The 18,896-nt window shown below is 42.3% G+C and overlaps 1 protein-coding gene across 2 annotated transcripts in view; it reads left to right on the top strand.

Moving 5' to 3' along the window:
• The window catches only part of RGS6 (regulator of G protein signaling 6), a 254,432-nt gene that overhangs the window by 192,416 nt on the left and 43,120 nt on the right, over positions 1-18,896 (top strand). For both annotated transcript variants that reach the window (XM_082760815.1, XM_082760816.1), the window contains 8 exons: positions 2,253-2,317; positions 5,293-5,369; positions 8,312-8,393; positions 8,930-9,004; positions 10,177-10,275; positions 11,357-11,418; positions 15,218-15,328; positions 18,616-18,741. In XM_082760815.1, coding sequence (XP_082616941.1) covers positions 2,253-2,317; positions 5,293-5,369; positions 8,312-8,393; positions 8,930-9,004; positions 10,177-10,275; positions 11,357-11,418; positions 15,218-15,328; positions 18,616-18,741 — 697 coding nt within the window. The remainder of the gene's footprint in view (positions 1-2,252; positions 2,318-5,292; positions 5,370-8,311; positions 8,394-8,929; positions 9,005-10,176; positions 10,276-11,356; positions 11,419-15,217; positions 15,329-18,615; positions 18,742-18,896) is intronic.

Here is an 18,896-nt window from a genome sequence, read left to right as displayed (position 1 = left end):
AGCTGATAGCTGGTAAAAAGAGAAGACTGAGCGTGGTTTATGAGCTAATAAACTGCAGCATGGGGTATTAAACATGTGAATGCCTGCAGACAGTGATAATACATAAAGAAAATATGTCAGTATTGTTATCTTTAGCTGTCTCCGTGCAATATTGCTGTCTCTTCCAGAACTACACTTCTTTCACAGCTAAATGATAAAATCAATTGGTGCATCCTGGTGTGGCATTGGAAGAGGAAGTGAATCCATGTGCGTGCTCATAAAGCAGGAGCTTCTGGAAATGCCTCTTCTGAAATATCTCATAATCTAAGATCAGTTTATAACTCCTCCCTGAATAATAATTTTTTCTTTCCCAGGCAATAATTACTCACCATTATGGATTCTGGAAATCATTTGCTGGGGTGGGGAAGTAGCTTGCAATGGTGTCTGTCATATGATAGTTCATTTGCAGTCCTCATCTGCAGGGAAGCTAATACAGACTTATGTGTTTATCCCAGTGAGGCGACTGCTTAGGAGAAAATGTGTTGCTGTTCATTATGTGCAAAATAATTTCCAGATTTTACAAGCAGTCACCATATATGTGTCTGAACTGCACTAAACACATTTTCTGTAAATATCAGAATAACAATTTTAAGACGGGAGTTCTGTTTTTTCCCGTAGTGTCTGATAAGAAACTGGGTTTCACTGTCAGGTTATTTTGCTGCAAAGGCATTGAATGGAACAATACTCCTCAAAATCAAGCCCTGTATGAGCTGACCCACAGCTGGACAAGATGCAACTGCTCTCTGAGCCCTGTAGTGACAGATTTTCATCTATCCCACAAATCTCTAACATATGCTTATAATCAGCCTTTGCATATCAGGGGTCTGTGCAGATGGAGTCTTCCCAGGAAATAATCCCAAACTAGCAGTAGGCCCAAATAAAGCTGAAATCCCAGCAGCTCTTCCTACTTTTTTTATTTGCATGGATCTGCTCACAGGACAGGAATGAACTTGCTAACGGCAGGTCACTGCCTCACATGAGGAAGTACTGCAAGATGACTGGCTCTCAATTTATTTGGTGGTGTAAACGGCTTACAAGTGAAGTTGTTCTTGAGAAGTATGAAAATAAATATACGTGACCTGCTCCATTCTGGTTACCATGTTTAATGTAGGCTCATTATATGAATGTTAAAATTATAGGAATAACATAGAGTAGAATTACACCAAAGCACCATTTTTCTCATATTTTAAGTAGAGGAGGTGCTATCCAATGAAAAACATGCATGGAGGTGTCAGAAAATTGCTTTTATCAGCAAATCAAAACTCCATGGTTTTCAAAGCTGAAGTTTTCTGAACAAGATTTATTGTCGTTTTCTGTAGAGGATGCTTTGCATTCTGCCCCAGTCCAGTTTGGTACACCTCACCATTTGGTACACAACATGATTTGTACCTGCCACAGCAACATGAGAGAGAGGGCCAAAACACAAGGCAGCTGTACAATTTACTTCCAGATCCATCCCATAATGAGAGTACTGGAACTCTGTTATGCAATTCAGATCTGCCCGTGTACTCACAGTGTGCTGGGGACCTTGTTTCAGCCCATAGCAGAACTGAGCTGAGCTGGCCATCCAGCCGAGGCTGTCCAGGAGGCAGCCTGGGACTGGTTTGTAATCGTGCACTGGGCTCCTCTTGACCCTTGGGATCCCAAACCACATCAGTTTTGGCAGCGTCTGCTTATGGTGAAAAGGGAGAAGGCTTTTCTTAACAGTTTGAAATTTACAGAACATGTGGATGGAGCAGATGAAAGAATGTCACATGGTACCTTTAAGATCTAGCCCGTATTTCTGTTTTCATTTCAATATCCTGATTATTTTTTATTATTATTATTTATTTATTTATTTTAGGGGAAAAGAAATGCAGAGGTATGCAAGGCTGCTCACTTTGGCAGGCGTATTCCTGAAGTGCTGAAAAGAGCAGGTTGCTAACACTAAATCTTTTACCAGCCCCAGAAGTAATTGTGCCTTTCTCAGATGTCTCGTTAGGTCCTGGCATCTACTCTCAGCACTTTTAAATGAGATATCCCAGATGTTTAAGGCCTCTGAGATTGCTAGTATATAATGTCAGCTGAGTATTCAGCCCTCTCGCTCCTTGGTTCGTGTTGCCTTCTGATGAGAAGGAACAATGCGTGGACCAATATTATTATTGTTTTATTTTTTTAAGATCTTGTACTTATAATCTGTCTGTAATTGTTTTCCATTCTGTTTCTCCCTTTAGCCATCTATCTTTGCAAACGGACCATGCAGAACAAAGCCAGGCTGGAGCTGGCGGATTATGAAGCCGTAGGTACACTGCTGCTAGAGTTCAAAGTGTGGGAGTACGGGGGGAGGACTTTGTTTGCCAACTGAATCGTGCAGTTTTATGCTTTGGGGTCAGCCTTTCCTGTGTCTTTTTTTTGTATTATTATTATTTATTTAAGTTGTCGGAATTGTGTGAAGGTTGATCTGGAGACAACATCAGGCAGGTGAATGGGGAACGTCACTGGCTTTGCAGCATCTCCAGTTAAAGCATCTGCTGTTGTAGCCAGCCCTCCAAGACTGCAGCAAATAACACACAAGCTTACATAGGCCTCCTGTTTCCAGTTAACGGGTCCTGGTTTATGTTGCAGATACCAACACACAAAATGGTGGATTTTCATGTGTATTACTAAGTAATTAAATTGCTAATGACTCGTAGCATACAGTCGCAGACCTTAAAGGGAAAGTCTTCAGGTAGTAAGCCTGGACTGTGTTTTCAGTGCACTATGTAAGAATAATGAACCAGGCCTATTCAGGGCGTGTTTTCTGTTATGAAGTTATTATCAAAAAAAAAAAAAAAAAATCCCCAAATTCAGCTTCAGATAGTGCAGGGTTTGGGTCTATAGGAATAGGAAAATGGAGGCAGGAGGGGTAGGGTTGGAGTGGGTTTCTTTTCATGCTGGCAGTGTAATGCTGACCAGCTGAACTTTCTTTCTATCATACAGCCTTTTTCTTGCTTTCTAGTTCAGTGGTGTAACACTTGAATTTCCAGTGTGGAGTGTTTCAGTGGAGTCTTTGTGTACAAAACTGGTTCTAGTGGACTTGTGTGTTCATGTTTGTTACGATGAATGCATTTGTATTGCGTATGTTGCAAGTTGTTTTTTTTTCCTAGAGTAGACTTCTTATTTCTTCCACGCCTTCTACAATTTTAGGTCTTCTGTACACACAGATACGTATATACACCATTTGGTCTTTCCAGTGAAGAGCATGCAAAAATTGGCACTTGTCTAATGTATCCAGACTTCCCATGAGTTCTAATCTCAAAGTACAGACATAAAGGAATGAATATAATAGTCCATATGCATTTATACCTCATTTTGCTGAATTTTTCCTTCTGCATATTGTTGATTTCATTATTAAAACCATTAAAATTGCTCACAGCCAACCAATTAACTTGTAAGTACTCTAAAGATCTATCATAAAGAAAAAAAAAAAAAAAAAAAAGGCTGTTCAGCAGCACACACTCCCACACACATGCAGTGAGGCTATGACTAAGTACTTTTGCACATCATTGTCTTCTGAGAGTAGCAATGCACCAGTGATGGCAAATAATTAGATCTTGGCAGTCTCTCATTTTTCTTGTGAATATTGCATTGCACAATTAGAGATCGCTTCTGCATTCAAAGTTTGCTCTCTTAATTAAAGACAATCAGATAAGTGCGGCACCAACTCTTCCTAGTCATTATGAGAGCTGAAGCAGACCCAGCAGTGGAGATGTTGCTGAGCACAAGTGAGAGAAATAGGCATACGGGAATGGGAAAGAATTCCGTACGTTTAATGATTTTTGTGGTGATTTAGCATAGGATGCTTCTCTCTGCAGGCATCAGCACTGACCTGGCATTTCCAAAGAGAATCACTAAAAAGCATCTTGGGACAGCATCTCATTTGAGGTTCTGCTTGAATCACTCATAGGCACCTACCCCCAGTTTATAGTGCTAAAGCAGGGTTCTTCATTATATGATTAAGCTTGCGTGATTGCATTTAGCTTAGTTTATAATTGGCCAAACATGAGCATGATTCAAATAATGTTTCACTTGGTGATGTTTCATTGGCTTCAGCATGTTTACTCCAGAGGGCACATGTGAACATGATTTAAAATATTAAAAAAAATTAAACCCACAAAAAATTGTTTTTGCAGATATTACAAGTAGTTCACAGTAAAGGAAATCATCGCAGCTCAGTGCAGCTGTAAAACATTTGCTTAACTGCTTTTCTCCATGTATAAGACTGAAACTCTTGAGTGGACTTGATGATAACTGAGTCAAGCTATGTGTTATATGACAGTTCAAAGTGAAATTTGGGAGAGTTCTCCTAGCATTGAAATGCTTGTGCTTAAGCATTTTCTTGAAACAAAGAGAATAGACATAACAAGAACAGCAGTAGAACTAACAGTGTTCATTTTCAAGGAAAATTTGGAACAGTTGAACCAGCTGTAATGGTTAAGAGAGTCAGGTTAATGGTCTCGTAGGCCTCTTTCTCCAAGCAGTTGTGGATATGTGACTTTGGGGTGCCATTTGTGCCTGAAATTCTGCCATGTCCTGAGTTTGACCTTGAGCTGTGAGAATGTCACATCCATCTCCAAATGTGCAGATCATGATGCTCTCCATAATGGATCTAGACCAGAGCTCTTATTTCAGATGCAGAGAAAGGCTGCATCTGGATCTGGTCCCTACAGTTAGCTGTTTTCATTGTGGAGACAAACAAGCCATTTCCTTTTGTGAATCATCCTGGCAATTCCCAGACTTGAGTGCTGTGCAGCTGCGCAGTGCTCTCCGCAGTGACCAGGGCTGAGCAGAGCAAGGGATGCTTGGGCTTTGCACCTTAGCAAAAGCCTGAAGAGAGCAGAGGGGGGAGGAAGGGAAAGTAGGAAGAGAAGAAAACGTGCAGGTGGCAGCCATCTGCTCTCAGAAATGAAAGTTGTCAGCTTTGCAGATCTTCTCAGTACTATCTTTTGGGAACAACTCCATCATTATTTTACTAATAGAGCTCGGGCTGTCTTCATCACACTCTATTACTTCTCCTGACAGGGTTCTCTTGGCTGCAGACTGAAAAGATGTGTCAAAACCTTGCTTTGCCTATGGGATAATTCACCTGAAACCAATGCTGATTTCCATGTCTTGAATTTTCCAGCTTAAAAAAAAAATAAATTAAAATAAACTCCCAACATGCTAACTATGCTCTCAAGCAATTGCTATAATTACCAGAATTAATTGTTCTCTACTACTTTCATCTTTTGTCAGGAAAACTTAGCAAGGCTTCAGAGAGCATTTGCAAGGAAGTGGGAATTCATCTTCATGCAAGCTGAGGCCCAAGTGAAGTGAGTAGTCCTGGAGCAGATCTGCACCAGTATCTGGGGCTGGGCAGGGAGGGGGGCTCTGTGAGGATAAAACTTCTCTGCCACTGTCTTTACTGCAGCTAAGCAGTGTGTAGAAATGTTGGTCGGGAGTTCCTGAGCCTGAGTTGTCTGTGTGAGGTTGGGCGATTCACTTGCACATTCTGCTTCTACTTTGGTATGGTATTTTTGTTTCGGATAAATGGAAAGAACAAAACTTCGTCATCTGTCTGTGTAACTCTGTGCTTAAGCATTTCGAAGTTCATAAATGCTATTACTTAAAAGTACTTTTATAAAGGTGGTATGTACAGCAGACTGTATTTAGTTTTCTCATTTATACCATTCCCCGGTCAGCTCAGTTGTACGTCTGTTCTCTGCTCTGCAGCTTGTGCTCCTAACTGTGTAAAGAGTCGAGTGCCGCTTACATGAAACTTATTCATATGTAATACTTTTCTTCCCACTTTCTACATATAATTGAAATCCACATTTTTTCACATCTTTCTGAAAACAGTTCAATGTTTTTAGCACGTTGTCATTAGTGCCGCAAAATGGGTATGGTACAGGGTTTCTAGACTAGTCTACTTAAAAGCCTGCGTGTCCATTTTGTACATGTAATTGTCACTAGTAAAATTGAAAGGTTGATGAAGAAGAGAACATCAGAACACCAGTACTGACAGTCTGTGTCACTAGAAAGAATTTGCACTTTCAGCATCAGGTGCTAAAAAGTTAAGGAATAATATTTCTTGAGGGTGTGGCTGAGGGATTGGTCTCTATCTTTGATTAACTCGTTGGAATTTTGATTAATTCTTTGCTTAATCATCTTGTAATTACGCACTATTTAATCACATGATAATTATCCTCAAAATAACAAGGTAATTAAGGGATTTTTTTTCTGAACAGAATACCAGCTTTCTGTTTAGAAGAGAAAATTAGAAGTTACAATAGCAATTGTACTTTCAGTTATGTAAAGGTTTGTTGCCAAGAGGAAAAATAAAATCTAAGTCTAAACAAAATTCTGTATTCTGTCTACAGCACAAATTATCACCTAAAAGACATTTAAATTCCGTGTGTTTTGTTTTTTTTTTTTAATATGGTCACCGTTACTTATTCATCTTTTCATGAAGAAAAGTTGGGTTGGAATTCATGGTGTAACGCATGGCAGAAAATTAATTAAAAGAGAAAACAAAAACACCTGGAAACCTTTCTCTGGTTATCAAGTTCTGCTCTGGCTCCCACATCTTTGTCTGCACACAGGATTTCCACTCGTATACCAACCTTCAGGTTGTACACACTAAATGAGGGACAGCACAAAGTGAGGAGAACATCAATGACCACGCAGTATTTTCAAAGCAAAACACCTTATGAGGGAAACTTGTTGTAGTGCTCCAAAACTGCAGCCACAGAGCCTCTAGATATGCTGTGTCTTTATCATATTTTGAAATGCGGAACACTGAGTTATCAGTAAGTTTGGGGACAGAAGCCAAGAATCTGGGTCTAGCACAAAGCACCCACGTAGACGATTCTTGGAGCCTCTGAAGAGCGTCTCCACTTCACGTGTGCTCTGCAGGGTGATGCAGGCAGAAGGCTTCACCTTCCTCTTTGGTTAGGCACGAAGGCTTCTCAGAAGTGGTTTTGGGCTGGGTGTCCGTGCTTGCTACTCAGCTCAGTACAGCAACTGCTGTCTGGTGGCTGCTGTCTTTTCTGTGGGGACAGAGCTCATGAGGAGCTGGTTTCTCATCTCAGCTTATTCAGAGAGGGACAGGTAACTGTGGAGGACTCGAGGTCTTTGTGGGGTGGGAAAGGGTGCTCAGAAACTTCAGTTTGTCCCCCATTTCCTATCCCCTTGATACATTTCTAGCACAGACTCAGCTGAGGATTACTGCTTCTCCAAGAGAAAAACAGGAGAGGGAGAACCTGAGGGTCAGAAATTCTAGATTGTGTGGTGTGTTTTTTTTTTTGCCCTCGCTGCTTTCATTATGCCCGGTGGCAGCTGTGCAGGAAGGCAGCACAGGAACACTGACAGCTTCTCAAATCTGCTCTGGAGGCGAGGGCAGTTCCTCCTCCCGCATCTCATCTAGTCTCTCTGCAGGCGGGTTTTGCAAGCCGGTGGTGATTTGCTGTGCTCACGTGTAGAGCCAAGCATCAGATGCGAATGGCTAGATGCTGCTGAGAGGTAGGGGAACAGCTGCTTTGAACAACCTCCAGTGGCCTTTGATGTGTGCGCTTTGAGTGAGCCGATGTACTGGCTGCATCAGGGCTGAAATTACCGAGTTAGGCCTGTGCCAACCCCATCACGTGTCTTTGGATGAGTGCTGGCTTGCACAGCGCCGTGCGGCAAGTTCTGCTCCTGTCCCTTGGTGCTGGCACCCTGCCCTCTGCCAGCACCGGGACAGGCAGAGCCAGGCTGTTGGAATCCCCGAGGTGGCCACAAGTGCTGCCTGTGCTGTCACTGCGGGTGATGCCTCGGAGAGCTGCCCCATAGGAGTCTGAAGTCTTAGCAGTTGTGCCACTGGGTGCAACGGAGCCTCCCAAGGTGGGCCTACACCTGGAGTAAAGAGGTGCCAACAGGTACAGACCAGGTGGAGTTGGCAGAGCCAAAGCCAAATGTGAACTTACAGATCTGGGGACAGCGTGTCAGGAAAGGGCATTTTCCTCACCAGATGGGGGGGAAAAAAATTAAAAAGAAAGAAAAAAAGAGATGCTAAGGTTAAATTTTCCATTTTAATAGGAAAATTTTTCTTGACATGTATTGGAGCAAACATCAGTGACATATTTTGTTCATGACACATGGCCTTGCAAGACAGTGTGTGACATTTCTACACCAAAAAAATGTTTTTTGTCGTTGGGTTAAAAACCCCGTCTAGGAAGTATAACAAGGAAGAAAACATTAGTTGTGTGGTGACTCATGTTTATGCTTTTGTTTTCAGAATCGACAGGAAAAAGGATAAAACAGAAAGGAAAATTTTGGACAGCCAGGAGAGAGCATTCTGGGATGTGCACAGGCCTGTGGTAAAGCTCTTTTTAAATGATGAGGCTTTCCAGGTTTTGACAAGAAAGTTTTAATGCTAGTAAACACTGTGCCATGAATTGCACAAAGATATTGCCTTTAAAGTCACCACATGGGTTTTCCTCACAATTCAAAACAAGTTGCCACAAGATTATTTCAGACATTTTAGGTTTGTGCATGCATGGAACTATTGACTTAGAAATATGCGATAAATGTGAAGTTTTGAAGATGTTTTTTGTGCATATGAAAAGAAAAGCAGCTTACCCGGTTTGGCACAGGCTTCCTAGAAAAAGCTCTTCTCTTAGCTGAGGTATTTCCTCTTAGTGCCAAAGTTATGAGCAAATGGATTTGATGCTGAGATGCCAAGTTTGGGTATTTGCACTCTCTTATTTAGCAAGCGTAATTTATGGGATGCAAACTTAAGGAAAGACTTTCAGACAAGATCTAACTGTATATTTTAGGAAGGTAAGGTAACGTGTAGATTGTAAACAGGAAGTAGTAGTATGATAACCGTCTTTTTTTAACCATCTCTTTTCAGCCAGGTTGCGTAAACACCACAGAAATGGACATTAGAAAGTGTCGTCGTATGAAAAACCCACAGAAGGTTAAAAAGGTCAGTTTGAGTTTCTGGTTTTCCTTATTTTTAATGTAAATCACACTTAACACCTATAGTATATCAGACTTCCATAACAAAAACGAAAAGTGGTTTGCAAGTGTCAGTTCATTTTTGATCTAATTGGTGAATTTACTATTGCAGTATTACCAACTGAGAGGTACAGACAGAGTGACTGGTAAAGCTGAGAAGGTTATAAGAAACTCTGTGCCCCAAATGTCTGCTGGCTTTGCACTCCCATAAAACTAAAATCAATTGGCAAAAGTGCCTAGGTACCATTTTTCAGAAATCATTTGGGCATAGGTTTTTCAGAGCTGTTTACCTGTCTTAGTCATTTCAAAGGCTTGATCATTAACAGCTTTTGTGCCTTTGACTTCCAGCAAGTCTTAGCTTCTAGATATATATTGGTTCTAGAGGTGACACCAGATTAGGAATCTGTGATCAGGTGTCACCAGATTCCTGGTAGTTAAATTGCAGAAGAGCTATTCACGTCTCTTTTGAACATTAAATAAAAAGCAGAAGTACTGAACAACAGGGTACTTGGTATTACTTTCGGTGCAAGTCTCTGTCCAGAAAACAAATGGCTACAAGTCAATCTGTAAGTTACCTATAGACACTTGGTTAAGCTCTTTCTTCAATGTGTAGTTTTTTATGACAAGAAATTCAACCAAATGGAATAAAATGTCCTGTGATTGAGTTCTAGTCCTTTCTTTCTCCATTCATTTCACCACAGTGATCATTCCCAGGGTTCATCCTGCAAATATTGGCAGGTGCAGCCCTCAGAGCTCCTAAAAATTATCATCTGCATCTTAATATTTAGGGTAAATCTTTTTCTACTTACTGTGAAACAGACCTATAGATTGCAGCAGCACAGAGCAGCCACCTCACACATAATGGGAAGGTCTCAGGTGAGAGTTTTGCTGGAAAGCAGGCTGTGCAGGAAGCCCCAAGCATCCCGCTGGCATGCCTGCAGATGTCCCAAGTGCAGGCATCTGCAGCGCAGTCAGATCTGTCAGTTTTGCTCCAGGCTGAATGATTGTTGACCTGCATGAAAATAAACAGTAGGAAATCGTTGGCTTGTTGTCTTACTGTTTTGCGTACTGCAATTCTCCTCATTGCATAACAGGGAAAAAGGCCATAATCTCTTCTGTTTGTTTACTGCTTCCCTGCAGTCAGTGTATGGGGTTACAGAGGAGTCTCAGCCCCAAAGCCCCGTACACGTGCCCTCCCAACCTGTACGCAAAACTACGAAAGAGGATTTCCGGAAACAGGTAAGAAGATGGCTACGTGGCAACTCTCTTGAGACTGAGTGCATCTAGAAAAATCAGACAGCTGTTATCAGGGAGATGGAGCATTGAGATGGTATTGAGAAATCAGTAAAATCAACTGGTTTTTTAACTGCTTGATCCTCATGTGCTTTATGTAAAGCATTAGATATTTAAAGATGCACATTAATTGAGCAGTGATGTGATGATACGTGTTATGGGCAGTACTGACCTTTGACTCTAGTATTACTCTGTCTGTGGGCGAGTAGACAGATTCATTTCCAGATCACTGAGGATGTCAGAAAAGTGGACATCGACAAAGGCTAGGGAAGAAACCAGCGTGCTCAAAGCACAGACTGGGGGTGGGCAAGGAAAAGCATCTTTCAGTGCGTGACTGTTACAGGCTGTACTGTCAAAGCTTTTGGGGAACCGGGAAAAATCACCGTGAGGAATGAAAACTAAGAATCACTCTGAGGAATGGCCAGCCAACTTGTGTGTCCTTGCCCCCGCTCACAGAGTTCTTCAGAATTGCTTTCCTGCAACAAACAGCACTCACTGAACTATGGGCAAGATTTGATGGGTCAGCATTTAAGTAAAGGCAGTTAGACATGTTTCTTAGGCTGCCAGTTTTAGGGTCATCTTCTGAACTAAGTTGGAACACTACATTTCTTGAGCTTTTTCCATTGTAGGCAACATAGGCTGCAGAGTATTGTGAAGAGCTAGTTTATAGCACAGTACAAACATACTGTAAAACCATGACTTTCTTGGTTAGGGAGATGGAAGTGTGTGTTATAAAATGAGGATCACATTGAACCCTGAGTTGTCTAGCAGCCTCATCCCCAGCTATGTGCCTTTCCTACTTTTAAATATTTCTTGGGAAGCTCCCCTCAGGGACTTCGCCACATGAAATTGAGCCTCCTGATGGAAGCAGCTAATAAGCTGCTTCTACTACCTAGGGAAGGGTCTCATTTCTTTTTGAGTTACTTTCAAGCTGTTTGGAATGAGAAATCAATAGTGGGTTGGGATATGATCAATGCATGCTGTGGAGTTCCCGGATTCTTAATGTCCTTGTCATCTCTCTCCTCAGATAACTTTTCTGAACCTGCAGATAGACAGGCATTGTTTAAAGATGTCCAAAGTAGCAGAAAGGTGAGTGTAGCCATTTTCATTATTTCCCATTACTTCCTCATCTCAAAACTGCCGTTTCCAGAAACAGCAAGTGGGCAGGAACACACAAAGTCTGGTCCCATTTCTGTGCAGCAAATCCTTCTCCCTCGTTGCTCAACCATACTGCCTGTCTGCTGACCACTGACACTTGGCATTCACCCTTCTGCCACCGAAGGCAGAAAAAAATGGGTGAAAAATGAGCATGGTGTACTGTAAAAGCAAAAGAAATGACTCACAAAGGAAAGAACCGTTGCTGGGCTTTTGTTTCCCACCCCTTCACAAGCCTAGAGCTCATTTACAGAAAAGTCTTTCCTCTTTCAGTTCAAAAACATCCATTTTTCCTTTATTCATCTCCTGTTAGACTGGTACTGTGTTTGCATCTTGCTGTGTGTGGTGTTCATATGCATACTGGAGTTTATTCCTACCGGGGTTGTAGGGCCAGTTTCTGCTCTCGCTTACTCGCATGAAACCCTATGGAAAGTACTAGGTTGGTATCTGGACTACCCAAGGCAGGGTTTTATAGAAGTAGATTTCTCACAGAGGCAAATCAAGGCACAATTTGGCTTGCAGAAAATTTAGTCCTGATAGGAAACTATGAACAAGTAAAGAACAAGCTCAGATTTAGCTTCCTGAGGATGACTGCTCCTTTACTCAGATAGATACTTGTTAGTTCTGCACATTTGCAGTAAAATCGTTAAGACAGATGTGGGGATCAGCACGGTTTTCAGTAACTGCTTTTAGAGTAAAACAGTCTTGAACGTGATGGGCGTGATAAGGGCTGATTTCTTATGGAGAAATAACAAAAGATTTTTTATTTAAACAAATTAAAATGACATTACCCTATAAAATTTTGTGTTCTGCCATGCCTGCTCCTGTAATTACGATGTGTACACTGCACTAGGCAAATTACATAGCAAGAGCTCAACAGTAAGTTCCTAGTAGCTCATAAAGTTTAACAATTTAAATGAAAATTTATCCAGTTAAAAAGGAAATATTCAGAGGCTTTCTGAAATCCTGCATACACTATTTTGTTCTATTGAATGTAGTGCATCCATATTTATGTTTTCGGCTTTTTGGTTCTGTTCTGATAAATTTTTCCTTTACCGAAAATGTCATTTTTGTATTGAATTCACTTACAGAGACCTTAATATACTGAGACTAATAATTTCCAGGCTGGTAATTTGCAGGCAAGCGGTTGTGTTTTGCTTGAATTTTTTCTAGGTAGGTATTTTTTCAATAAGAGGGGCTCACTAAAACTCACTGACTTCTGAACATCAGGTCCTGTCCACATGGCAGGACCGATATAACTTGAACCTGTTGTTCAAGTTATACTGATTTTACAAATGTCAGTGACAAAAAAAAATAAAAAAAATCCATTTATTTTCAATAAAACTGGACAGAAAATAATTGTCCTGGTCTGGAAGGGCTTGGGGCTCTTTATGCAGTGGCTGTGGGTGGCAGTGATGCTGTAGTGTTGCAGGGCTTGGCATGAGGAGCAGCCGGGAGGGCAGCCTGCAGGTGGATGGTCAGGGAGCAGGAGGGAAGGGGTGGGAATGGGTTGATGGGTCAAGCAGCTCGGCAGTGGTGGGGATGGGTGGGGGGAAATGAGTTTAGATAGCCTAAGTTGATCTGTTGCCTGAAATTAAACCTGTGTGGACTGAAAGCTGCATCCAAAACATTAAATGCACACTCCGTGAGCAGATCTGTTGATTAAGGAGGTGTTGTTACTAGCAAGGCACTTTTCAGGCTGGGCCCAGCTTTTGGGCCAGAGGCATCCCTCATCCAGAGGCACCCCTGCTCCAGGCACCTGGGAAACAGTTTATCTTCCTTCCACATCCTTTCTCCCCACTTGGGAGACCTGGATGCTGTCAGGTTTAGGATTTGGCGATGAGATTTGTCAACTTTTGAGCAAAACTGTGAATAAATTCTACCTACTATTTTCCCTGACTGCATCAGGTAATGTTGCTGCAATCCCAATACACGAGGCATTATAGAAATGGCTGGGGAAAACCCGAGCATCTTCCTACCGGAAGTAATCTCAGCTCCCTAGTTGAAAATCTGTCACAAATCTCTGTTATTCTCACAGTTTCCCCAAATTATTGTGAGGGCTTAGCAGGGCCCCCTGATTGCGAGGCAGTCAGGTTCTCAGTGCAAGCTTTGCACCCTTCAGCGAACTCTTAACCACCATCTCTTCTGCCAGAATTACATTGCAGCACCTGAAAGGCCAAAAGTCCAGGTTTGCATTTTGGCAGAAATGCTTTCCCGTAGGATTCCCACTGTAGCCTTGTTTAGACAACGAGACAATGATTCAGCTGCTGTCATTATACTGAATCAGCAAAATGTGTTTAGCAAATCCTCCCTTCTTTCATTTTATGTAGCTTTTTTTCCCCCCTTTTATTTTTGCTGGTACTTTTCTTAGCACCTCTGATGCCGCCTTATTATTTTATTAGGAGCAATTCAAAATTTCACAGCAGATACCTCCTGATTGATCCTTTTTGTTGTTGTTTTTTTGTTTTTTTTTTTTTTTTGTTTTTTAAACCAACCCTCTCTCTCATTGATGTCTCAGGAATTGCTGCTCTCTGAAATTGGACGCTGCTCTCTCCTCCAACCCTTGACCCACAGCAGTCATGAAATGTAATTAATGAAATGAGATGAGACAGCCCCGAGTGCCCTGAGGGGCAATGGGAACCTGCTGTGGTTACAAAAGTGTATGATTTTAATGCCTCATGATACGAGCTAGGACAAACAAAAAGAAATAATTACTGCAGAGCAGGTCAGGGAAACTTTCTGCCTTTTGTGGCCCTTTGTTTCACGGGGTCTTTTCGTGCTCTTGCCTTTTTGAGATGTGGAAGACCAGAGGTAAAGTGACCATGGACAATCACAGTGAAAGTAGATTAGTTGTTCAGTATGGTGAGACTCAATTAACTTATTTAATTAGTTGTCAGACAGAGACAGAAAAATGAAAAAGTGCCTCAGAGTATTTCACATGTAGGCTAGGACAAATTTCTTTTGATTCTTTCATGTATGCCATCTACCTTTTGTAAAATTGCCCCCAGGTCCCAACCCCAGTGGAATGCCCAAGTTGCCTATTCAAGCACAGCCTTTTTCCCAGGAAGCTCTTAGGATAAGAGCCTGTATTTCTTAACTAACTAGGCACAAAGCAAACCTAGTGTAAATGCTAGGTGGTTTTCCAATATCTATATAAGTTACTACATGTTTAAATTAATTACTGTAAACTACCATTGAAGTATATTGCAATTGAGTCTTTATGCTAAATAGTATACCAACATGACAAAACAACCTATAGGGTGAAGATCTGACACTCAGGACTGTGATCCTTCACAGGTGTATGTGTATTCTATTTTGATGAGTTATTCACAATGCATAAAGGTAAGTGGGTGCAGAAGTCTTTGCAAAAAAAATAAAAAGGGGGTAAGAGGCAGTAGCAGCATGCAACAAATGAAGAGGACGCATGCTTCGTAGTCATGTTGCTCCCTGCACAAAGTCCTAACATATCAATTCAGTTGCTGCCACATCAAGCTTCTTGTCAGCATCTTGACAGGGCCAAGCTTGAGGAAAATGGTGTAGTGAATTTGTGGGTGAAATCGTTGCATACACCCTCCCTGGGAAAAGGGAATCCTGTGGGTGCTGAGAAACTGAATGATCCAAGCAAGGAAAAAAGGAAAAAAAAATCACGAAAAAGGAAAAAAAAATCTATAGCTCTGACATGTGACTGAGTATTCAGGCACTGATTTTTATTTATTTATTTTTAATATGTCAGTTTAATAGCCTACACAGAGCAGTATGTGGAATATGACCCCTTTATAACTCCTGCTGAGCCTTCCAATCCCTGGATAAGTGATGATGCAGCCTTGTGGGACATTGAAATGAGGTAAGAATTGGCAGTTTTAAGTAATATTAGAGTTGTCTTGCAATTTTATTTGTACGCTCTTCCCACAGGATAGGAAGTTGGACATCTGTAACTTCACCAGATACTCACATAGCTCAAGTTTAAACAGAAGCTTATACTCTATTACTTCTTCAGTGGATTATACAGCCCTTCCACTTCCATGTGACTTGATGTGCACTACTCAGTAAATCAGGTAATGGGTGTTCTCATGCCCATCAAGGACATGCAGGGACTATACTGTGAGAGCCCGTGGATATACAGTACTGCTCAGAGATGCTTGTTCCAGCGCACCTCCTGGGACACTTGAGAGCCAGCTCTCAGGTCCTCCCCCAGTCCTGGGACCCCGTGCAAGACTCCACTGGCAGGACAGGAAGGGTTGGAGTAGTGGCCATACCCACTGCACAGAGGTAGGTTAGGTACAGGCGCCAGATCAGTGCAGCTCACAATGTATGTATGAAACTTGGCATGTCAGAACGATAATAGAATGACAAAGTGAGTTTGGGCCTCACCTCACCTTAGTGAACAAACTGGCTTGTCTCTGTTATGGTGTGTAATGTTGGAGATGAAAAGGAAGAGGAAGAGTGTAGGACCTCCACTGCCTTGCACCCTAGAGAGTTTCTCCAAAAAAAACAAAACAAGCACAGTGCTGCGATTTAGATCACGTTTTGCCCATGTGATGCTGTTGCAAGAGAAACCCAGCCAGCCTCTCTGTCTTGCCATCAGTAACTATCTGCAGTCCTTGTAGCAGGACTGGAATTGTCCCGTCTGCTTCTCTGTCTTGCAGCTATATGACAGCAGACTTGGATGAAACCTAGGGTTTGTCAAAGCCCAACTAATCTACTGGGTTAGCATGGGTAAGGTCAACCTGTTTCTGTGTCCAGCAGCATGCAAGAGAACAGGGTACCTGAAAAGCGCTACCTGGTTTCATTTGATTCAGGACAGTGCTTGCTTATGGCTTCTTAGGCCTTTAGCATAAGCCTAAAGCAAGATGAGCTCCGGGTGTGTAGTAAGTTGCTCTGATTCACCACGCTCCCTATCACCTTCGCTGCTCACTCATGCGTCCTTTGGCTGACTACTGCAAGTGCTCAGCAGCTTCTCCTGCTGTTGAGCTGCCATTGTTGAACTGAACTGGGAGCTCCCTTTAGCAAATCTTTGAAAATACCAAATCTAATTCTCTCTGTACTTGAATAATAATGTAAATTTTAAGATGCTGGTAGCCTAAGGGAGCCAATTCATAGTGAATCAGTGTTCCAGGAAAAGGGCAAGTTATTTCTCTGTGTAAAACCCATGTGATCTGGGATGTGAAAGGTGTTGTCACCTGCTTCTCTGAAGGTCACAGAAGTTGGTAATTAGTTCCCTTATCTATGCCTCCTTTTACATAAATTGAATATTTTGGATTTCCTTTTTAGTCAGTTTCTCATTTTCTCCATCCTCCCTAGCAGGGTTAGGAACAGATACAACTTGAGCAAAATACTTCTCTGGAGAAACCCTACCTACAACATAATCCAGGCATCCATTACTTCTGGGTCTTCTGAGGTAGCCAGAAATCCCAGAAAATATTTTTGTGTCCCTGAGGAATACAATTTACCCAGTGTCATGACCTTTGTGGGAATATAAAGTAGATGCATGGCTTCTGCTATGATTTCAGAGTTAAGGAAGATGATTCTCCTGCTGGTGAAAAGATAAAATATATTGTTGAGAGACAGGAGAACAAACATCTCTGTATTTCTATTTTATTTCCTATTGTAAGAGACCTCCATGCATCTGCATCTAGTTACAACTTGCATGAATAATTAAATGGGCCCCAGGAGCTACGGTAGCCCTTGTGCTGCCTGCAAGGCTGTTTCCTCAGTGAGGAGGGCAGAGCCCTCATTCAGGAGCACAAAACCCCTCTCCCTTCTGATGGCAAAGGCAGCTTCTGAGCAGGGACAGCTCTGTGCCACTGCAGCTTATCCTTCGTGGCACTGGGGAAATGCCTTGGAAAGCCTTCGGATTTAGACAGCCCTTTGGCCTTTTCAGTTTGTGCAGTGGCAAGCAGAGCAGCTGCTGATCCCTGTGTTCAGCAGGAAGTTCCCTGGACTTGGCTGGTGCGTAGCTGTGCACCAGCGCGGCTCTCGTGTCCCCATGTCCAGGCTGGCTCACGCAGGAGAGGAGGAGCCAGCCTCAGCGCTCTGTGCCTCGAGCGAGGACGTGCCCATCAATGTTGCTTAGTCTTTATACCGAGAGGAAATCAAAGTGGGCATTTTATTTACCCCTGTGGCTTATTTGTCTTCAGCACAGATCGCCACCGTCCCTTAAGGCTCCCGGATTAGGAATTGCTGTGGACATGACAAGACATGCAGTTTAATAGATACGTACTGTTTACAATGGCTCCACTGTCACAAATGTGAGCAGCTGAGCTGTGTTTTAGTGGTTGTCTCGTAGTATGACGCCATCATACCAGAAGCTTTCAAACACTTTGTGAATCCAGATTGCACTCTGATGCAGACTGTCTTGTAGGATCCTCATTGTGATTCCCAGGCACTGCCTCTCCCCATAGGCATCTCTGCAACATGTCTGGCAATCCAAACAACAGCTTATGTAAGTAGGGTTGTATTAAGAAATAATGTAGCAGAAAGGTTGTGAGTCATTTTGGGTGCCTCTGCATCTCAGTGTCCCAGCTGAGACACAAAATGGTGTCTGATTATCATGGAGGGGAGGACAGGGGTGCTTTTTAGTCTCAGAGACTCAGGCATCCAAAAATCAGAGGCACTGAAAAATAAAAGACCACAAACCAGTAATCATTTTTAGAACCCTTGTCCTCTCTGCTTTTTAGTGAAACTGCTTTTTTAATGCAAATGTGCAACTGAAAATCTGAAACCAGTTCCAAGTGACCAGCCAGTGCTGTGTGGGGCACAAGGAGATGCGCTGGAGCTCACCAATGACCCAGAGAGCACTGCTGGCAAATCTCTGCTTCGACATAGAAGAAATTGTTCTTTATGTGAAACGTACAGGAAATGTCACAGAAAATAATATCATTCATCGTCTCTCTCGTTTTGCCATATAAGCAGCACCCAGATAATACAACTGCCTTAACCATGACCTTTATAGCTTCTTTTTATATGTTATTTGATAAATTGTATTTCTGCAAAATCTTGAGGAAAAAGCCACCACCATCTCCTCGTCTGACAATCTTCCTCCCTTTGCTGCTTAGCAGAAACAGCAGCAGCTGCTTGGACAGCAGGCAGAAATGCACATTCCATCTGTTTTTCCTTTCTCTCTACAAACAGCAAAGAACCTAGTCAGCAGCGTGTGAAAAGATGGGGTTTCTCCATGGATGAGGTGCTGAAGGACCCAGTAGGACGAGACCAGTTCCTTCGCTTCCTGGAATCAGAATTCAGCTCAGAAAACCTCAGGTGAAACCTTTTCTAACTTAAAGTAAACAAATGGGGCTAATCATAATGTCTCGTGTGGGTGAAATGCTAGAAAATGCAGCCCCCCCAGCCTTGTTGGTAACACTGTTTTAAACCCAATATCTGGCCTTAATATATTACCCTAAAATACAGCCCCA

Source organism: Aythya marila, assembly GCF_965140915.1.
Source record: "Aythya marila genome assembly, chromosome: 5".
NCBI lineage: Eukaryota > Metazoa > Chordata > Aves > Anseriformes > Anatidae > Aythya > Aythya marila.
The sequence above is the reverse complement of the archived record's forward strand: the minus strand, read 5'-3'. Positions and strand labels throughout refer to the sequence as shown.